Source organism: Salmo trutta, chromosome 13 (genome assembly GCF_901001165.1).
Source record: "Salmo trutta chromosome 13, fSalTru1.1, whole genome shotgun sequence".
NCBI classification, from domain to species: Eukaryota; Metazoa; Chordata; class Actinopteri; order Salmoniformes; family Salmonidae; genus Salmo; species Salmo trutta.
In genome coordinates, this window is record NC_042969.1 from 58,945,603 (window position 1) to 58,968,416 (window position 22,814).

At 42.1% G+C, this 22,814-nt stretch overlaps 1 protein-coding gene across 1 annotated transcript in view; it reads left to right on the forward strand.

Annotated features, from left to right (window-relative positions):
- Positions 1-21,208, forward strand: part of snx19b (sorting nexin 19b) — a 31,544-nt gene extending 10,336 nt beyond the window's left edge. Inside the window, exons 9-12 of the mRNA XM_029772852.1 lie at positions 205-334; positions 16,387-16,571; positions 17,466-17,553; positions 18,319-21,208. Of these exons, the coding sequence (XP_029628712.1) occupies positions 205-334; positions 16,387-16,571; positions 17,466-17,553; positions 18,319-18,442 (527 nt within the window). The 3' untranslated portion in view covers positions 18,443-21,208. The remainder of the gene's footprint in view (positions 1-204; positions 335-16,386; positions 16,572-17,465; positions 17,554-18,318) is intronic.
- Positions 21,209-22,814: the final 1,606 nt, after the last annotated feature.

Genomic DNA, 22,814 nt, shown 5'->3' on the forward strand with positions numbered 1-22,814 from the left:
GCAGTTGCTTTCTCTAAATAATTGTACTTTGGACCACTGCTAATGCATGGTAAATAGTGATACATACACAAGGCTTCAAACCTATGGTGTTTAATGTGCTTGTTTCAAGAATGTGGGCTACTTTGTAAAGTGTGCATGTGTGTGCATGCGTGTCATTTATATGTGTGTGTGTATTTGAAGTGTGTTTTGTGGTACTGTCCACAGTGGCGGAGACGGCTCTGGCTGACGTGGCCCTAGACATCATGTGTCTGCTGATGAAGGACCAGTGGAGCTGGCTGTGCACCGACAACATCCGGAAGACTATCCGGCTGCTGTTTGGAACCCTCATTGACAGGTACTGTACTGATGCATGGACCATAGAAATATAATTATTACTCTACTCCATTCTATTTCTATGGCATGGACAGCCATAGAGCACAAGTCCACCAAAACTAGTTGATATCTGCCACCACTTACCAGTCAGCCACTGACCTCCCATATCTAGTACTGTATATCAGAACATATGGAAATCAGGAACCTATCATTTCGAAATGGACCTTTTCAGAAGATTGACTGTGTGAGTGGATTTAATTTTGACTTACTGTGCACCCTAACTCTTATTAGAATTAAGCATTTAGCAAAAGGCTTATGTGGATACAGTATTGTTCCAGTATTATTTTGTTAAACAAGTAAGGTCTCTTCCATATCTCAAGGAGTTTATAAAAGGGACCAACATGGTTGTTGTGGTTTCTGCTGAATAACTGTTCCTCTTATGCGCAAGAGCACAATCTCTGAGCTCGTAAAGAATTTGCACCTCAGCGATGTTGTGTACTTGGACCAGAGTATGTGTGCGGAGTTGTGTGGTCAGAAATCCCGCTCATCGTTCACTGAACGATGCTTATGCTCCCCTCCGGCGCTCCACGTCCTTTACAACCGCCCCGCTAAAATATGCTCCATGCAAACAGGGGAAAAAACTGCTGCTCCAAATTCGCTCCATTCATTAAAATCACAATTTAACCAATTTTGTGATTACCTGGACCTATCATTTGGATTTGAAGTATTAAAACCAAACCATATGATTTGAATGAAAAGTATTTTAATAAACAACATGAAAAGGTGACAGTAAGAAACACTCATCATTTCAAATAGTCTACATGTCATATTAAACAGCATATAAACACTCTAAACAGGCTACATGTCATATTAAACAGCATATAAACACTCTAAACAAGTCAGGAGCCAGACATGTAGCCTAAGAAGCATCGTTCAGAAGAAACGAAAATGAATTATTTAGGCTTTATTATTAGCCTATTATTTCAAGTTTATAGCCTCCAAATAAATAAATAAATGAATGGTGAAGCATTTGTGAGTGAGACACGCGAGGCTGGCATGAACATTCTTCGTATTCAATTATTATAGTCTATAAATTGTGCATATAGGATATCACTTACTTACAATTAAATAAAATGAAAAATGTCTTATTTGGCCTATTCACTTTTAGAAACACATTTGTCCAGAGTCTGTGGCTGATGAGATGGTGCCTGGAGAGCAGGCCAGCAGCGGAGCATAACTTCTCCGTGCTTGCAGAGCCACTAGGGATGCTAAACACCATTTGGGCCACTGGCCAGGCTGGGCAGGGATGCAGAGTAAAACAAATAATAAAATATATAGGTAGGCCTAAAGGTTTTTAGGCAAAATAACCCAATCAAAACAGAAAGCTCCTTGAAAGAGGTTATATGTCAGGCCTATTGGGCCAAAATCAATGATAGCCTATTCTATAGATAATATAACCAAAATCAACCAACCTTTTACGAGATCAGATTTTTGGTTTATAAATACTTTGCTATAATGACACACTTTGCTAGCTACCCACCTCATTCCTTTCCGTTAGCAAGTGCACGTAGTAAGTACACCATCATGCTTTCGAGATACGTGTCTTTTCAGATTCCATAATGGTTCTTTAGTTGTGGACACTACATCACCGCACTCCCTCTCTTGCTCTTGGTCCTCCCGATCTTTGGAAGTCACCTTGATTTTGCACCTGAGTGTTTCATCAGTTTCTTTATGAAAATATTTAGCGAACTTAATGACAGTAGCTAAAGCAAGGGGCTATAGCAGCACACAAGTAGACTACAAATGCATGCTGGTCCGGGCATGCCCTGAGCTCGTGAAGTGAGCGAAATTGGAGTGGGAGAGAAGCTCGCTGTTCCAGCTTTTGGACATATGGGACAGGTATGTTGGCTCTTCGGAGGGTAATCGTTATTTTGGCGGTCAAGTAGCCTGTTACTTTGCATGCCTCTGTGTGTCACGGTCATTTATTTGAAAGGGTAGTCTCAAGCAAGGGGAAGTTTTTCTCTACTGGAAGTGTGTGTGTGTGTGTGTGTGTGTGTGTGTGTGTGTGTGTGTGTGTGTGTGTGTGTGTGTGTGTGTGTGTGTGTGTGTATCTAGCCCTGAGTGAGAGCATGTCGGACTCGGACACTGTCCGAGTCCGACATGCTCTCACTCAGGGCTAGATACACACACACACACACACACACACACATATTTCCGGTACCCACAAGGTGTAGAAGCACCCGCAATGCAGGTGCTTCTACACATGCATTGCTTGCTGTTTGGGGTTTTAGGCTGGGTTTCTGTACAGCACTTTGAGATATCAGCTGATGTAAGAAGGGCTATATAAATAAATTTGATTTGATATACACACACACACACGCACGCAGTTATGAACGTGTCTGTCATGGTCCCTTCAAATGGCTTCACAATAATACCATCTGTCAGGAGCTCGTATTTTTAAGGAATGTTTTTCCTTTTGCTCCGAGACAGATGTTTTCTTCACATTTCACAGAGTCCCGTTATTTATTTCACATTGCAAGTTTACAGTGATTTGGAAGATATATTAATCACTTAGAAAATCAATTATTTCCAAGTTTCCTCTACCTGCTGTTCTATAACTTTCCACAGTGCCTCTGTACCTACAGTAGGCCTATGTTATGCAATTAGTTGCTTCTGTTTCCATTTTTCTGTGGGAAAACTGATTTTGAAACAGTAGGTTCTTCTCTGCTATGATCAGTAGGCCTACCAAGGTATCCTAAAGCTTGATAGACCCTAATGATAGTATCTTGATAATGCATTTAATCTTAATTGACAACATTTATTTCTGGCGTCCTTGTATATTAGAAGCAATTTGGAGGACTCTGACTGTATTCACAAAGTGTCTCAGAGTAGGAGAGCTGATCTAGGATCAGGTCCCCCCCCATCCATATAATCGTATTCATTCTGATCAAAAAGGCAAAACTGATCCTATATCAGCACTAACACTCCTACTCTGAGATTAAGCATAAAGGATGGTGTATAAACGCTTGACCTAGTTCCATTCAAAATAAATATCGGTGATGCTGTGATAATGCTTAGGCTAACTTGTTTTCCTAATGAGATTTTCTCCTCTGACTCTTGCCGCTCGGAAGACTTTTACGAGGGTTTCCGTTTCGACAGGAGCATCGGAAAGTATCGTATCACAGGGGCCCCAGGGCCTTGATGTGTGAGCTGAGCCTCAGCCAGACTGGGATGTGATTGGCCATGTGCAAGACCAATCCTGTTTATGAAGTAGAAGCTTCCTAGTCTTCATTCTAATTCTATGAGGAAAAGCTGTGTTTCTCTTTAAGATTAATAGAAGGATTTTGATTAATGTATTGACTGTTGCTTTTTTGAGAAGGTAGTTTTGAGGTTGACATTTTGAATTTAGGCTCATTAAGCTTATTTTCTTGAATGGAAAGAAAGGTACTTCTGGTGTCGTAAAGGTACCTCTGAATCTTGAATTTGATATGTTTGGTTGGCTTCCCTTCTCTGAGAATGGCTTCAGCAACAGCTTCACAGAAGATCGGTCATAGACGGGTATAGCTGACCCTGTAGCAGTAAAATCAACATGCACACAATGTTCTCGGGTTTGTGTGATCTAAGTCACCTAACCCTCCCTAAAGACAGAGGGCCCTGTATTAGTGGCCCCTGTGTTGTTGGTCTGCGCTATTTAAAGCATCAGTCTGTCAGCAGAGACCGTTCTCACTGTGGCAACTAGTCCTCTCATCTTTTTACATGTTGCTCAGCTATGCTAGCTATACCCTAACATACCCTAAGCCCCCCCATGCCTCTGGAGATGGCAGTAGAGGAAAACACGTTTCAATTCTCTCACTCTTTGAATTCTCTAACAAGGGAAAGGTTAGCTAGGCTAAACAGTCACTAGGCATATAGCTTTGGCTACTGTTGACTGTACTGTCTATCTGTTCAGGTTTTCAAGACACTACCGAATTTGATTAAAGGTTCTCGGTACTTCTCAGTGCAGTGCATCGATGACTTCAGAGTTTTTGAGTTGTTTACTTACAGTTACAAAATTGAAACGCCAAGAAACCAGCACTAAACCTATTTAATATGACATAAGCGTTTAGTAAAATGCAAAGGATATGCGGGCCATGGAAACCCGGTCCATGACTGTCACCGGCACCGTTTGCATGTCTGCTCTGCTTTAATCAAGAACCGCGAGTGAATGGAGCCCGGCCTCCAACACACAACGTCTGTGTGAAGAATTTGGCTGGAGACTTGCTCTCGTAAATGGGGTCCAAGGCATTGGTTAGGGAGATGGATAATTTTATAGACTGGAAACTGGGACAATCTAAGATGAAAATATTCACCCCTAGACAGAAGTCTGGAAAATCCACTCGAGGCCAGATTTGTGTCTTTTTGTCTGTACATGAAGCAAGCACAATCTTCAGAGGAACGGCATTGAAGGAATTACTGACAATCTTATCGCATTGAACAATATGCCTCATATACTGTCCGGTACAGTTGGTAGGAGTGTGGTGCTAGCAACACCAAGGTCATGGTTAAATTCCTGCAGGGATTACATACTCAATTTATGCACTCATTGTTTTGTAACTCTCTTTGGATAAAATCATCTTCTTAGTGACATATTATATATACTGTAGCCTCACAGGGTACAGCAGCAAAATTATATTTAGGCTTTGTGAATGACAGCAATTTCATATACACAGATATGAACTTCACACAAACAGTCCTTTCACTCTGTCTGGTTTCTGAACAGTGAGTAACGTCATAAGCGTTAAATATACCACATTTGCCCATAAGGTGGTCCCACAGGGTGATGATATGCTTGTTTTGTTATGGGCAGTATCCTTCATTCATCAGTGTTCTCAAGGGACCATCTTAAGCCAAGGGAATCTGAGATCTGTTTTGCATGAAATGGCTCTCAAATGTGTCCAGATGCATTCCCAAGGTGAGAAGAGGTGTTGAGAAATAGGTGTCTGTGTCCTTCTCCACTGTTTTGTATAATATCGCCTGTACCTTTTTCCCATTCTATTTCATTTTCACCCTTTAGCCCCTGTCTATTATCAGTTCAATAGAATGATAGTTTCCTCTTTTTGGTCATTTTGGATCCAACTTCTGACACCTGTAGTTTTAGTTTGAGACAGGGGCATGCCTATATAGTACTGGACTGTTGTTTTAGCATCCAATGTCACAATCTTACTGGCATGACATAGCAGTGATGCATGAAGTGATGATTGAAACCTCCCAGTAGTCAAGTTGAATGAAGTAGCTTAACTTTGGTGCAAACTTTTGTCTCAGCTGAGCATAGTTTATAACATATTCCAGTGTGGAACATTTTGCTCCCCAAGTCCAGAAAAGACTTCATATTTGGGTAATGAATCGACAGCAAGCCAAGTATGACCCTTGACAGAATAGACAAAGTACAGACGTTCCCTGCTGGAGTGGCACCTGAAATACCCTACGACTCCATCAGCACACTGCCTTCTTTCTCAGGACGTTGAATGGAGCACTTGTTCGTGGTGGAGGTGAGGCGGCAAACAACTCTACTGTACGTTTTACATCTTTAACCCAGTTGAGGACCAGTCTGACCACAGCTTGTACAGCCCGCCTCTCCAGCTCTGCTGTCATGTGTGGAGCAGATCCATGCGGTGACATGTTTTGCCATGTCAAATGGGTAATTTGCACTATAGTGTACAGCAGGGCTTCCCGCCAAGTCCACAAACGACATCCATTTTCAGAGGGGAAAGATGGAATGATGGGTCCTGCCAGTATACTGGTGGAGAGGCCCGAAATGTTACAGATGTGTATTACTGTTATCCAATAGTTTGCTTGAATGATTTTTTATTTAGAACCTAAAAAAACACCAGCTGTTTCAAGGCAATGTTTTTCTGTTGGTGTCCTGTTATGGATTCCGCCTTGTCCCAGTGTAGACTTTTTATTTCTCTCAACTTACATTTTTCATTAGCCGTCTTTTTGGGGAGGTGTCAAAGCTGAATTTTTAATCCAGAGTTAAGTAAGTGTGAGGCCTTGTTGTTCTTTAATGGTGAATGCTTTTCATTGACAGCCAGGGCGAGTTCAGCTGTTCAGCCTAAATAATTGGCCCCAAAATAAGCATCCTTCAGAGATGGTGGTTTCTAACAGTGGTGCTGGTTATTTTCATTGCACAGAGGGTCTTCCTGTGCTTCATACTCTGTGAGTTATCAGTCTCTCACCCAGCAGTGAAGGAGGGGTGGAGAAAGACCCCATTGCAGGCGCCCAGCTTTTGTTTGAGTCCACTGCACTGGTGGTCAGGCCATTGGCATCCAGCAGATTTGGCATAGCAGGGATGGAAAAGAGCCCTTTTATGTAACCTTATCACTCGTTGTTCTGTTGAGGTGTGACATCCCCAACAGTCTGTTCTGACACGGCACCCTCTTCAACAGTGTGATCATGCTGTCCGAGACAAAGATAATGAGTAATATCAGTGTTGAACTTGTACCCAATGGAAAGGCCATTGATGGAGAGAAGGTTCCTCGTGACCATGTTGCAATCAGGTTTGGACCAGGCTGCATTGGTTCCATCGTTACCCACCACTACTTAACAGCTTGGCTGGCGGAAAGTGTCCGGACACCCTGTATGGGTTCTAGTGATCTGCCAGGCAAGGATCAAGTCTTGGTGAGTTTTTTTTTTCTTTTTCCTGCTGACGTAAACGTTATGAAATCCATTGTTCTACGCTGTATTCCCCCTAGTTCAGTCAGCTAGCTGTGTCTGGAGGATACTTGCAATTTAAAACATGCTTATATCAGACATATTGACTTCCTGTTGGTTTTTGATTTAAAAGTGCGAAAGTTAGTGGTTTGGGACAGTGGCTAGGTAAACATATCCAAAATTCTAATTTGAGTAAAGTAACCCGGACCATTTAGTGGCATTCATCCCTGTGCTCCTGACAGTGGACATCAAGGACATGATGGAGTCCACTCTGGTCAACACAGTCAGCCCAAAAGGGTCCAGGGGAGATATTGTTTGATTCCTGAAAAGTGCACAACCAGCAACACGGTCTGAGGCTGGGTAAAATTAGCCCTGATAAGCGATAAACGCACTTGTCATTGTCAGTGACGTAAAGTCAGCGGTAGGCTAATGCCTCTGTTCACACTTCAGCTATCCTTTTTCTTCCACCTGAGTTGCATGGGGACGACGTGCTCTGTTACGACAAACCAAAGGCATAGTTCTGCAGTGTCTCGGGCTCCAAAAAAAGTTATTGGGTCATTTTAGTTCAAACGGATCAATGCTCCTTTGACCAAAAATGGTAGTCTTCAGGTAAAGCAATGCAGCCCAGTGTCAACAACATGAATAGTTGCAGGCACAACTTGACAATCTTTTATGGATATACTGGCCATCAGTTTTCTTTATTACTGATTCCTGGCCAAGCATTCAATCTATATTCTCTTAAACTAAGGAATTTAAACTAATTCATTCAACAGTTAAAGTTATTTTGATTGGGCTCTGATTGTAATTGCCTTCACTGGTAGTTCTTTGTATTGAATCATTTATTATGTGTAGCATCTGAGTTCTAAAGTCAAATTAGACTGTAGGCTAGTTAGTACGAGCAAGGTACAACCATGTGTTAGTTAAAGCTCAGTAAAAGAGAGCCATGCGTATTGAAATGTTGGATTACCCTAGTAGGTTATACCAGGGTTTCCCAAAGTTGGTCCTGCCCCCCCCCCTATAACTATCCTTCCCACTATATTTAGAGTTGTCCTGCCGTAAAGTGTTTACAGCCTGACAGTTTGATTAGGCTTTGTTTCTGAAACTGTCACTTGGGTTGATTGACATCTTGGATTTGATTGGAGCGGTCTGCTGAGTTTTGAGGTACTATTTATTTATGACCAGGCTGCCTTTACAAAAAAAAGATTGCCATTTTGAAACTGCAGTAAAAGTGCGGTTGACTGGTATTTTAGACTCAGCATACTGCATTCATACTGGACTTTTAACTGCAGTTATACTGACGCGTACTGCAGTGATACTGCACTCTGACTGCAATCCACTCTGACAGCAATCTTTTTTTCGTAAGGATGGGATTTTGGCGAGTACAGCTCCTCTCCATCACCCTCTCTCGGACCGTGCTTATCTTGGGCTGGCGGTTGCTCATGGCTCCTGGTATTCTTCTCGTCGTGTGCCGCTCTGACCACAAGGAAATTCTGCTGGGTGATTTTCTTTTCAGGATGACATGTCACCTGCTGCCGTAAACTGCTTAGTCCTGGCAAGCCCCAACCCACAAGTAATTACTAACAGAGAGGAATATTGTCTGGCAGGTTACACCCAGACTGACTGGTCTGCTACTGCGTCTTCTATAACTGTCTCAATCACTCTCCTTTACTAATATGTATGGAAGTGAAGGGTTTGCGAATGACAACGATGAATTGAAACAAGCTATTGGCAAAGTAACTCATCCGATCCATGTATGGTAATTGGTAAAACGTACAGGGGCACAGGCATGCACATACTGTTTCTGACTTATATGAGCTGTGTTGACTGTTCGGTGCCAAGCCAGGACCCAAATCCTATTGGAATGTTAGGTGTATAACATTTTCCTTATACTTTCTTTGGTTTCCACACCATTGCAGTATCCAATCTTTCTCAACTTTATCCCATTTCCTGTAATTGAGTATCTTTTAGATAGTCTGTAATGAGAAAATTATTCTGGTGGTTTTCATGGTAGCTAAAATGCCGTAGTCCTCCAGACCACAATCGTTGGTATAGACTTACATGCCATTCGTTACCAGAAATTGGTTCAAGGAAGTCTGCCCTATGCGCAAGTGAATCAGTCTGAGAGACTGTTAGCAGGAAAAGGCCACTTTGAGATGGATGTTGGAGAGACACAGCCTCTAACTGTCCCTGGCCGATGAAATGCGGTGCCACGACACTCCCAATAAAAACAGCCCCTGACACACACAAGACACACGCAGATGCACACACACAGAGATATGTCTTACTATATTTGTGAGGACCAACAATTGATCCCCATTCAAAATCCTATTTACATAACACAAATTCTGAACCTAACCACAACCCCTAATTCTAACCATAACCGAACCCCAAAATTGTATTTTTACAAGTGAGGACAGCAACATTTCCTCACTTCTCAGAATTTTAGTTGGTTTACTATTCTTGTGAGGTCTTCTGGTACTCACAAGTATAGTAAAACGTGTACACACACACATACACCGACATGGGGTAGATGGTGGATGGAGACGGTGATCTGATGACGCCAGACCAAACCTGGTTAGGCTAGACCAGCCTGCACCTCAGTGGAAACAGACACATCAAATGCCTGTGGAGGCCAGAGGAGAACTAGGTAATACTGTACTGTGCTGCTCCTGCTACTGCTGGCCTTTCTGGCTCACGATCCGCCTGGAGTCTGAAGGCTGCCTGGAGGCCTCAGTCTGCCAGACACCTTTTGGATGCTAATTGGCTCAACAGCGGTTTCAACGGAACATGTTAGCACAAGACCTGGGTTTAAAAAATAGTATTTGAAATCTTTCCAATACTTAAGCCGTGCTTGATTGAGCTCGCCTGGTGTAATGGGACCACTGAAATAGTCCTAAGAGTGCAAACCCCACCCATCTGACACATTCCAGGCAGGCTCACGCAAACACAAGTATTTCAAATATTTCAAATCCTATTTGAACCCAGGTCTGGTAAGCACTAGTTCTCTGATGCAGTGTTCTCCTCACTTACCCAGGCATGCCAGAATGATTAGGACACCAGCCACCAGGTTTTCAGAATAAAGACCACAGTGGAAATGGATCTATTTGAAGAGAAATGCACCCCAGATGATCACACTCCTCCGTTCTTACCAGGAAGTCGGCTGTATAGAGTGGGGCTTTTACTAACACTTCATTACAACAACATTGGCCAATTTGTCTGACTGCTTATTTTGTCCCATCCAAATGACTTCCCACTCTTGGAGGTGGTTACGGTAAGCACAGCTCAAGTCTGCCACGTGATTATTTCTACCATGCACTTTGTGCTGTAATATCAACACTGGAAGTGTATTGAATGCATTACATGAACAAACACAGAGGAGACTGCCATTATAATGAATTTAAGGAACTTAAAGAACTCTCTGGCAACAAGATAACTATGGCATTTTAATAGCTCGAGCTATAGTTAACCTTTAATAATCTATGGTTCTGTAATGAAAATATTTTGCAAAGGCTTCTGCCTTTTGTTAACATGTTGTTCTACCATCTTTTTATTATTCATTTAGTATTTTAACCTCTTGACCACTTGTGTGCAAAGAACAGAGAGAGATTGTTAAGGGATTTTGGATTGCATTGTGAGTTTTAATGAAATGCTCTCCATGTCTCTACTACAGATTCGGATTGAAAGCAATTTGTTAAGCTTGCCTAATAGGCCTATGTAGAAGCACAGCATAGTGTGTTCTGTTGAGGTCAATGGGGGTTATTTGAGGTGTTCACCAAGCTATCAGTCTCCCTCTGGTGATCACACTGTGCTGGCAGGCCTATGTGCAACCACACGTGTTCACAGGACTTCACACACAATATCCACCCCTGGTTTTTAACAGTCTCATGAGTCTCCCTCCAAGGCATTGTCAGATCCAGAGGAGAATTATAACATTGCCCCCTAAGCCCCTTTTAGTGGGAGCTGCAGTGAGCCAAGTAGTGCGTGTCTATAGTATGCCTGCAGTGCTAAAGCTCTTCATAATGATGCCCCAGCACTGCCACTGAATAGCCCCCACTCTGCTGTGTCATTATTTGTCAGCCCCCCAACCTCTATTCCTTATGAGGTTCTGCTGGGCCTGTAATTAACATGAGTCATACAGCGGCAGACTTCCCGTAAGTCCTTTCCAATTTATGGACAGTCAAGATGTTGGGTCATAAGAAAAAAATATGTGCTCTTCCCTGTGAGCTCTCAAGGGAAGAGGACACAGCTTTTTTTATGGTGTGGGGGGGCAACATCCTGACTGTTTATAAGTTGAAAATTATGCCCCTGTCCCACACACCCCTCATCACGCAGAACTATCAGCCTTAACCCCCCCCCCCCCTCTTCTGGACATATAGACAGTTAAGTTTCCTCTAGCAGACATCCAACAGGACTCGTCAGACAGAGACAGACCTCTCAAGAGCCCCTCTGATGTGCCTTATTGCTCAGGCCATCTGCCCAATGTTCTCCTCTTCGGAGATGTAAACTCTGGCTTGGCTTTGATTTAAGCCTGAGATCTCTCCTCTCGTACTTTACACAAACCTCTGATGTAGCACTTGGCCTTGAGGGCTGAGACTAATTGAGACCCAGAGTACACAATTTCTTGGCTTCACATCGATGTGCAGAGATGTTATCAGGGTTCAGATGCAGCCGCAGCGCCTCTGACTGAAGTAGAGGTGCTTTTATCGGTGTTGAGGAAGAAAGGCGTCACGCAGATGAGATGACATCCGTCTGTCGGAAGACATTTCTGTTCCCTTTTATCCTATCTCAAGCTCCTAAATTGTTTCTTTTTGCTTATGGTTAAAGTTCCAAATAGATGTTTAGTGGATGTGTCATTAGCGCTCTGATACATGGAGAATGGCATTGTGTTTCAGGTGATTGGCAGTTAGCGGTGGCCTAGCCATACCATTTTCTATTGTCTTTGGACTGAGGAGTAGCATTCATTTTGTTGTTTTACGATATGGTGGTGTCTTTGGTCAGAAATAATCCCCAGCTGTCCCCCTCTCCAGCCAGTGTTGTTGGTCTGTAGCTAAAGGCCATGTTCGTTCATTATAAGGCTAGCTGTCATCTGAGAGTTTTTGCAGCACAGCCCATCTGGAGCCACTTTGGATAAAGACGGCTCTCTCGTATAACCGGCTGTACTGTAAATACTTGTTTATTTGTTTATCTTTCACTCTTTATTACGTACGTGTGGTTGTGTTGTTTAGTTTTTTACAAAAAAACGAGTCCTCCATTAAAGGGCTACTTCGGGATTTTGGCACTTCCCCAGAGTCAGATGAACTCGTGGATACTATTTTTATGTCTGTGTCCAGTACAAAGGAAGTTAGCGGTAGTTTTGTGAGCCAATGCTAACTAACATTAGCACAATGACTGGAAGTCTAAGGGTATCTACTAACATGCTAGCAGATACCCATGGACTTCCAGTCATTGTGCTAAAGCTAGTTAGCAACTTCCTTCAAACAGCACGCAGAGACATGAAAATGGTATCCACGAGTTCTTCTGACTCTGGGGAAGTAGATAAAGGGCCTTGTTGCCAAAATCTTGAAGTATCCCTTTAAGACCCTTGGAATCTTTCCCTGGACCTTGGTTTAGGTGTTTGAGGAGAAATATGCTCTTGTTGTGTATGACATAGGCTTTACTATTGTTGATGCAAATGATAACTGAGCTAAAGCAGGCACGTTGCACTGAGGAGGAACACTTTGTCTCAGTCCAGTGTGCCTCTGGGTTTGTGTAACAGTCTGTTAACATGTAATGAGTTGTTTAAAGGCTGGCTGCAGACCTCCATTCCCAGTTTGATTATTTTGCTAGCTAAATAGATTGATGGAATTCAGCTCTTTGGCTGCCTTGGCATCTTGCTCTGTTTGGCAACAGAATTGTGGGAATTCAACTAGCAGTTGGATGGATGGATGGACGATGGCCTTTTTTTTGCTAAATTACCCTGTGCACACACAGTACACCTGCATTCACTAACACCTGCACTCAGGCCATGCTTAAAATCCATCATTCTGACTTTTGTTCGATGTTTTGATTCTGGTAATTAACTCAATGCAATTTTGAGTCTTGAGTGAAGTGGAAATGTATCAGATATTTCTTAGGTCATCGAGACGATTTTAAGCGTTGTCATAATTTAAACTGAAGTGTGATGCAGGATTTGGATGGGGTTTTTAATCCAACGGCTATTTCTAAATTAGTACGCAATGTCTGCTAGTTCAGCTGTGCTGGAGTCCGACGTTAGAGAAAGTAGTCATTTTATTTTCCCCATTTGTTTGAGCTCCATAAAAACACTTTCATGTCTTCCTCCACATTATTGTTTGAAAAAGTGTTTTTTACTATTGGCTGCCGAGTCCCAAGTCCTTGTGTTATTTTCACCCAAGGCTTTAGAATAATAACTACAGTTTATGTGATTGGCACCGGATGGTTTTACACAGATCACATGGAATGAGTGTTAAAGTCTGAACCCAGACAGGCCTCGCATTTTAAACTGGTTTGACAGGCTTGCAGCCCACTGCCATAGCAGCATAACCCTAACAATAAAGCACAGGTTCTTCATTCTCAAGTGCTATAGTGCCTTCTTCATAATGGACTTCTGAATCCTAAAGTCCTCATTTTGATAATCGTCTACGTCACGTGTCAAACTCATTCCACGGAGGGCTCCTCCCATGTACTCGAATGATGAATTACGGTCAGCAATTAGTAAAGAAATCCTCTCATCTGGTTGTCCATGTCTTTAATTGAAAGGAAAAACCAAAAACACAGACACTAGGCCCTCCATGGAATGAGTTTGACACCCCTGGTCTACGTACAAAAACAACAAGAAGTTGCTTTTCCATTCATTTTTTCATTAACCCTGTGTGTATCAAGGTATTAAATGAAGGTGAGCGAGTGGTCCACTACTTCTATTTCAACTGTCATCTCACTTCGAAGCAGCTAGGGAGTTCCACCAAGGGTTCCAGTGAGAAGAAATGACAATCAACTAGCAGAGCCAATATGCTCCAAATCTGTTGATATTAAAGGGTTCCTCCCAGCATGTGCATCAGGGTCGGTCTCTGTCTGTCACAGACAATGAATTAACTGTCTTTCTCACTCCCCTTTCCATTGCCACCCGAACAACACCACGTCGTGGGCTGTGTCACTTTTTCCCCGAGCGAATTTCACATGTCAATTAGGCACTTTTCCAAAAATAAACATAGTTATCACGTTGATGTTTTTGCAGTGTCAGAAGAAATCAAGGCACCTATTAGAATTTGAAACGGGATTGTTTAAACATGGCTGGCTACGGGAGAGCTTAGTAACCCTTTTTTTCTCCATTCTTCCTGAGGTGGAGAAATGTATTCTCTGCTAATGCTGCGTGTCCCTGTCAAAGCCGCTGCCAGTCAAAATGGACTGCACTTCATAAACTGCCCGACGGGTCAGTAGTAGGAATAAAATGTACTACTGTTGATTCCGAACAACTCGTTTTTAGTTCCATCTCCTTACATTAGCTGTGGTCCAACGTCAGCCCTTAAATGGTTTGTCTGGACCAGTGCAGCTTTTGTCTTGTTATCCCAGAGGGGCCTGCATTCCATCCACTGAAGTTAACGTTGAGTGGCTGGTTAGCTATTGCACTTTGTGTTGCATCATTTTCATCAATGATACTGTAATACGTACTGTATTGTATTACATATGTAGAAGGTATGTGGTGGTGGGAATTGGGTGCCATTCATCGATATAGCAAGATGCATGATCTTTTCCAGAGACATCGCCCACTGTGAAGGCTTACTTATTAGGTTGGTTTCCCTGCATCGTTACTCATGGCAGGAGACCTTCACCAGGTGCACCGAGTCAGGGCGAGGTTATTTCAACGTGAACATGACTTACTCTGATGCCGACTGTGAAAGACATCACTGCTGGGAGTCTTTACATGGCCTTCAGGTTTCCTGATGAAATAGTGCAGTCGGGCTGCTATAAACCTCCCCAGTGACTTGGTAGGAGGAGCTGGAGTGACTGCTCCTTCCCCAAGACATAAACCACGACCACGTGCATGTCAGACCAGACCAGACCAGACCAGCCCTCCCATGACATTATAGACGGGGGAGACTTGGGAGGTTCCCAATGCTTTCAGCAGGATCTGCCGCAATGTCCAAAGATTTTCCCAAATGAGGGGGAAGAATTATGTTTGGCTGGAAGAAAGTATGTTTGGCCTTGGCAGCTCGTGCCCACGTCTTTGTGTTTTCGGCTCGCCTCCTCTGTTTTGTCGTCGTAAGCGACCATGATTTAGGCTAATGCGCTTGTCTCCGGTCGGTACCCTATGTGGCGTTGAACAGACACTCATCATTGTCCACCTTCCGAGTTTTTAATGAGGGAGCTAAAATAAAACAGCAGTAAACTTCAGAAGCATGAAGAGTAGGAGATCTGTGGCAAACAAATGCCAAGGTCCACTTCCCAGAATTCATAGCTGCTCTGTGAGACATGACAGTTTCTTCAGTCAAGGAAGTATTGAGCTCAATGTGCAACACAATTTTGTACGGAATCCATATTACTTGTGTTACGTAAGTTGTATTTTCTCAGAACTCCTAGTCATTGTTATTTGTTAGTTGAACTCAGTTCTCTCATTGGAATGTATTTTTCCTATTAACTTATCTTCTCTCTCCCTCCAAGGCATACAACATATGTGCAACGATAATAATTGCTCACATCAATCTTGCCAGAGGTTCTTAGCAGGCAATCCTTCATAGGCTTTATAGTAACATTATCTCACAGTCCCACATCATGGTTCCACACAGATGTCAGGATGTCATCATGCATTGGTTTGGGAGGCCAGCCTCGTTGTTATGAAACATATTAACAATGAGAAGGTGTAAGATAGTGAAAAGAAAAACGAGATCCACGTTTTCCCAGAGCCGTCCATGTCCCTCAACAGTGTGTGGCAACACAAGACGAAAGATCCTGTCATGAAATAACTCAATTAAAGGAACATGAAATGTGCCATGAGCGAAGCATGACATTTGGCCTTGAAGGACATATTCTGTTGAACATATTTTAGTGGCATTTTACAGTATTATGTAACATCTGCAGAGTGTTATTACATGATTTTGATCAAGTCTCTCATCCAATTGAATACAGTCTGGATACAACCACTTTTTGTGTTCACTGTTTGCTTAAGCCCTACTCATTTGCAAAAATGTAATTATGGGGTACTGTATGTGGATTGATGGAGAGAAAAAAAACAATTGAATACATTTTAGAATAAGGCTGTAAAATAACAAGATGTGGAAAAAGTCAACGGGTCTGAATACTTTCCGAATGCACTGTATCTTTACTGATTTTCTATCTACAATATGTTGTCCTGATCACATCTCTGATGTGTGTGTTGTCTGTCACTTGCAGGTGGCTTGACGTGAGCGTGGCTAACCTGACCTGTACCCAGTACTGGGTGATCTACCTGCGGGTGCTCCAGGAGGCTGTGTGGCCGGGGGGCAGCCTACCAGCCCAGCCCCGCCCAGAGCGCAGCCACCAACAGAAGGAGGACACCAAGCAGCAGTCCCTGCACTGCCTCATGAGTCTACTGCCAGGTAAGGGATCACTAATAATGAAGAGGCAGGCTCGTGTTCATTAGGCACCAAATGGAAGGAAATGGACTGAAACCGGGGTTATGGACTTGTTCAATAAGAAACGCTCATTTTTGTTTTTCCGTTCCAATTATTATTTGTATGCATTTTTTCATTAACTTTACTAATAAACATGACCCAGTCGTGACCTTGTGTGTCACGACTTCCGCCGAAGTCGGTCCCTTTCCTTGTTCGGTCTTCTAGCCATCGCCGATCCACCTTTCATTTTCCATTTGTTTTGTCTTTGTTTTCTACACACCTGGTTTCATTCCCCAATTCCATGTTCATGTATTTAACCCTCTGTTTTCCCCATGTTTTTGTGCGTGATTGTTTCTATGTTCATTCGGTTCTTTATGGCTGGTTTTCGACGGGTGCTGTTTTCACCCTTGCGTAATTGATTACCGTTTATTGTTGGTCAAGTGTATTGTTACCTTGTGCCTTTATGTTGAGTAAAGTACGTTGCTCACTCATTCTGCTCTCCTGCGCCTGACTTCATGCACCAGCTACACCCACCTTCTGACATTGTGACCTGACCATGAAAAAGGAACTAGGTTCTAACTTTGGTCTGGAGTCCAGTACAGCACATATCAGGGAAAAACTCCTGGCCCATACACACTCATTCCTATCGAGCTCTGCAAACATACAATTCCTCAGTATTACAGTCGTAGATATTGCTTATGTGCAATACAATGGCATTTAATGTAAATTCAGTAATTTCAACTAACTATTGATCTTTCTAAGAAGCCATTTCAGGGACTACTGGTCTTAACTATATCCAACTAGCTATATTTTTAGTTTTTCCCTGTGGAGTCCTGTGTGGCCTCACGGTCCTATATTTGTACTCTTCTGTGTTTACAGATCTGCTCTCAGATATGCTGGGCTCAGACAAATACCAACTAAGCTGGCAGACTGCACTGGAATCTCTGCAGGACCCTTACATAAACAGGTGACCACACACAAACACACAACAAAGTAACGTACACTACATCACTTGCCTGTCTGTCTGGCCATGATTTAAAGAGCCTGACATCATGGTCTTGCAATAGATTATGAAGGAACATGACACGAGGTATTGATAAAGGGTTCTAAAGCTAAGTGATGAGCTGGTTGTGAATCAGTGGGCATCAGCCAAGTTTTATACCGTGTTTGATATATACCTCTTTCCAGACACGTTTCCAGTGGGTAAAGCTGATGATTTATACATTGCCAGTCCTTTGTTCTTAAGATGCGTTAGTTTTGATTATAGTGGCATGTGTTACAATTCATCTTCTTATTGAAATGTTCAAATAAGGTGGGTGTGCGTAAGGTACAGTATAATATATTTACAACTCAACTAAGTCCCTGTAGTGTTTGGAATATGCTGTTAGAATCAAGAAAGTTGTCTCAATTGTAAGGATTTTGTTGCTGTAATTTGGCTCGTTGAACCTTGTAGGAGGTTTTGGTCCTCTTGGCCTGTATGCTTTTGCCTAAATCATGCCTTGATGTAAATGGGGGGAAATTGCAACACAATTGCAGAAATATCAGGTTGTGATTTGAACCATTGTAAAATTCGCTAACCACAAATTAAGTTTTCAAAATTTTAAACAAACTTATAATGTCCACCTGTAACTTGCCAGAATTAAATGATGTATACTTTTGGAGAGAGGAAATGTTGGACAGCAGATTTCTGGAAGACCCCTGACCTTTAACCTGTGACTCTTACCCTGTACAGACACCTGGTCTACTGTATCTGGGACCTTCTCCTCGAGTTCCTCGTCCCTGAAACATCTGAGGAGGACTTTCAGAAAACCTTGCTGCAAAGTCTGTCCAAAAACGCAGAGAAACTACCACCATAAAAGCTGTGGGAGAGATACTCGGGTACACACACGCACGCATGCACACACACGTTTAATCAACTGTGTCAGTGAATAGCCCCCGATGAAAGTCCAGCCTAGCACGTCTGGATAAATTCCATTATTCATGTGTCGCCACCTTCACCGCTGAAACTTTGGACCCGAGGTCATCCGGGTCTGTCTCCGATTTAGTCCATGACGTCTGTGGGTCTCAAACATCGGCCACACATCCGGAGCAGCTTTGATTACCCATCACCTGTTTTCTGTTTGATCAGAATACCTCTCTGATCTCCAAAAGCCCAACACACCAAACTTCCCAAATCCACCCTTTTCCTGCTTCCTAAAACCTCCAGCTTTGTACCAAACTCATTTCAGATGGACTTCACACCATTGTTGTCCCTCGTGGTCTTTCTGTATCCTGTTGGAGCTAGAAGTTTACTAGAATCGCTAGTGGTTTAGAGAAGTCCAATTAGATCTTTCCCCACTTTAGGCTTACTGTGTCGTGCTTTGCCCTTTTGGGATGACTTGCCTTTGTGTTCTTTGTTATATGCCCCTATTTCTTTTGATCCCCTTGGCTCTACACCAAGCAGCACATGTGCTATGTTGCATTAATACTGTACTCCCTTACTCCTGGGGCCCTCCTGAGGCCTGGCTCGTACTGATATAGTCCACTGATACGTTTCTGTTAAAGTGGTCACTCACACGTTTTGAACTTGTATGATGAAGGCCACTGCACTTTGAAGCTCTTGATAGCTACTTTCCCACGGGCCTGAAATGGTGGTTTTAAGTAATATACTATACAAGTACATCCAATTTTCAGTGTTCTCTCTGCTACTTTTTAAAGTTATGATACATTTTAAGAGCATCACCAACGCAGTGAATGGGGAAAGCATTTTCTGAATGTGCAATCCTACAGGAGGGTGTGATTTGGTTAATGACCTATAATGTACATTTCGATGTATATCATTTATAATTTCTTTGAAAGTAGCAGAGAGCCCTCTCTGGAAATGTGATGTGTTTCAAGAGCATGTTGTTCCAAACAATATGTCTAAGCTAAATCAAAAATGGTACTTTTGAGATATTTATAATAATGTTGTTAATGTTGAATCAATTAATGTGATTATTATTTTTTTTTTTAAATCTAGACATACTCCATATTTCAGAGCACACTATAAGGAGGATGACACCAAGATGTCTGTATCACGTACTGTTCACAGATCATAGGGTCTTACAGGAGGCATGTATAGGTAGGACTTAAACGGGCCTAAAATGGCCACTTTCATCATGATTTTCTCAAAAAAGCATGTGAAACATCCTTCCTCCCAATTAAGTTTTTATGTGAGAATTGGCAGGACAATCTGAGATGCTGGTGTGCAATCGCCTAACGATGCGTAACTTATGTCTGTGAAACGGCACAAAGACTTCTCAACATTGGCATTCCGTGACACAAGATGTTCACCGTGTTTGACATTCCTCACTCTTACTGATGCTTATTATTGCCTTTATATGTGTAAAGTAGGTCTGACGTCAGCTAAAGCTCATGCAGGCAGCATAGTAGCGTACGTCTGTCAGAGGTCCAATGTGTCCTACACAAATTTGTTGCACTCTCATCTTTGTCTTAAAATAACATAATATCGCAGTCATTCTTTATTTCTGTATTCTTGTTAACGTGATTGATTTATTTGATTGTGTCTAACTTGTTTGTTCGATTGTAATGATGCTTTCTGTGAAAATGTGTATTGCTCAAAAAGAATGACAGGTATACCAGTGGTACCGAAGAGAATTAATACCTGTAGGAAATGCTTTTAAATTGCCTTAAACATGGCTGGAAGAGGTCTCGTCCGTCTTTACTATGTAGTCTCTGGACATGCCTTTTGTACATCGTGTCACAAAGTAGTAGCAAACCCCAGTGACAAGGTGTGTTCTGATGTTGTGCTGAATGTTGTGTACTGTAATGTTTATTCCCTCCTGAACACAATCCTAGCTGTTACCTCTATCCCTGTTGAATCCTTTGTGATGAACATTAGGGGTAGCTTGCGTTTTGCAAGACCCTTGTCCTGTCCTCAAATGTATCGCGTCACATGAAATGTTCATGTTTGACACGTAACTCATTTGACAAAATTGTGAGTGCCGTTTTCACATGGAACACATTGCAAATCTGTGAAAGTTTGTTACGTGGTTTTTGCTGCAAGTTGTTTGAGTACTAAAAAAAAGAGTTTGTCAAATTATCTTATGTACTCTGTATGGTGCCATTATAGACACAATTTGTTTACCCGATGATAAAAATAAGTTATCAGTGATTAATTAACTTACAGAAGTGGTATTGTTTGGCATTTGTTTGGTTTCTCGTCAGAAGGGTTCTGCACACAATGGCTGCTAGCTGCTATTCCATTGAAGTCTCGCCATGTCTCCCTAACTTCCCTTTTGTCAACACCTCAGCTCTTTCTCAATTGTCTTTCCTCAATTCCTCTTGTGCTATCTCCTTGCCTTCTTCTCAAAACACATTGGAGGAGAAGGTCAGAGGGGAGGGATTTGGGAATTGAGAAAATACAATTTATCACTTAATTACATGTCTGATTTGACATTACAATCCCATTTCAGTTTACACCAGTGAAGGCTTTTTGAGTGTGGAATTGTACATATTAATGCTTTGAATGTGACTCTTTGTAACTCTGTCTGTGTGTTATAACTGGACTCCATCACAAGGTTTTACATTTGCTGGTGTTGATAATTTCCAAAACCAATAAAATGACCAAAAATGGATTAGTGTACACCATTTGTTGTTCAATTATTATCAAACTAGGCAACAAAAATAAATACGTTGATGTACGCGCTTTTATATCTTATAAGCCTAATTATACGTTATGTTTCTCTTTGTAGCAGATTGCCTCAATGACACAAAATGGTTGTTAATAGTTTGAATCGTTGTGAAATAAGACTTTATAAGGTGCTCACGCATGTTCATGACAACTGTACAATACACTAGAACTACATAACAATGCATTCTATTTCTCAGCGTTAGCTCAGGTGTCATCAAAATTTAACATGAATGCAAACACATTTTCTCCAGACCGTAACATTGAGGCTAAGGCCCAGAAGTTTCTTTTGATTTGAGCGTTTCATTGGCTAAATCGTTTATAACTCAGAGCCATATAGCCAGCATGTCCCCATTTAAGAAGGGCCAGAATGTGTTCATGAGTGGAACATAGGTAATCCATCTTCTTTAAACAATCGCCCAGAGCTGCAACATCAAACACAGTCATCGCCTCTGTACGTGAGAGCTTTGTTTGGCCTTTGTCTCTCTGTGTTGATCAAACGAGAGGCTACACGATAAATTAACACAGGTGTGAAGAGAAAAAACACTGTCTGCAGGTGTCCATGCCCTGATCCTGATGACGCCATCTTTAACCAAAGCCATATGGTGAGTCAAGGAGGGGAGCACCTGTTGACCGGAGAACAATGGTATTCTGTGCAGGGCCTGCTTTGCCAAAACACGTAAACGTAAAATAGTATTGTTATCAAGGAATATTTGAATTAGAACATGCAAATCTGGCCTGTGTTCATTAGGACATGCATCTGAAACAGTTTTAAAAAGTTTTGCAATGGAAATAGAAATTTGGTGGCTTATTTATTTAGCAGACCCTCTTCAGTCCAGGTCGTCCCTCCCAGTTTCAGCCTACTTAACATGACCCTGGTCTTAGCATTGGTGCCTTGTTGAAGTTACAAAACCAAATGCATACAACCACCAACCAATGAGAGCCAAATATTTTGGTACAGATTTGCTGTCTCCAAAGGAGTGGTACATTCTGATTGTTTATGGCCTACTCTGGAGTCTAAAAGCCCAATCTAATATTATACTACATTGGGTGAGCGTTGCACGAACACTGACTAGACCAATATATTTACTGAATAATCCAAAGAAACTCACCCTAGGGTATGAGACTCGCAGCCTCATCACTCATGTTCTCAAGTGATCTCTTATAAAGCGATAGCTGTAACAAACACGTGCATGCACACAGTCACACAAACGCAAACAAACGCAGTCACTCACACACACACACAGCTTTCTGCCCCACTGTGAGAAGGAGAGTTTAAGTTTGCATATTCATTTGAAACCAAAAATCCAACTATTCAAAATTCTATTCTTCTGGTTCAGTGTAGAAAAATAAATCTGCCGAAGCGCCTTGCCAAGTTCCCCACTGTGCCCTTAAGACAAATGGTTCACTTCCAATGGCAATAAGAAAAATGGATGAAACCTGTAGACCTACCATAATTAAAATCAGAACAGACCCTTGGAACCGATTGTTCTTTGCTTGCTTGTATAATACCAAACAGTTTTTTACAGAATGGCATTAAATGACCATGAAGTATAATC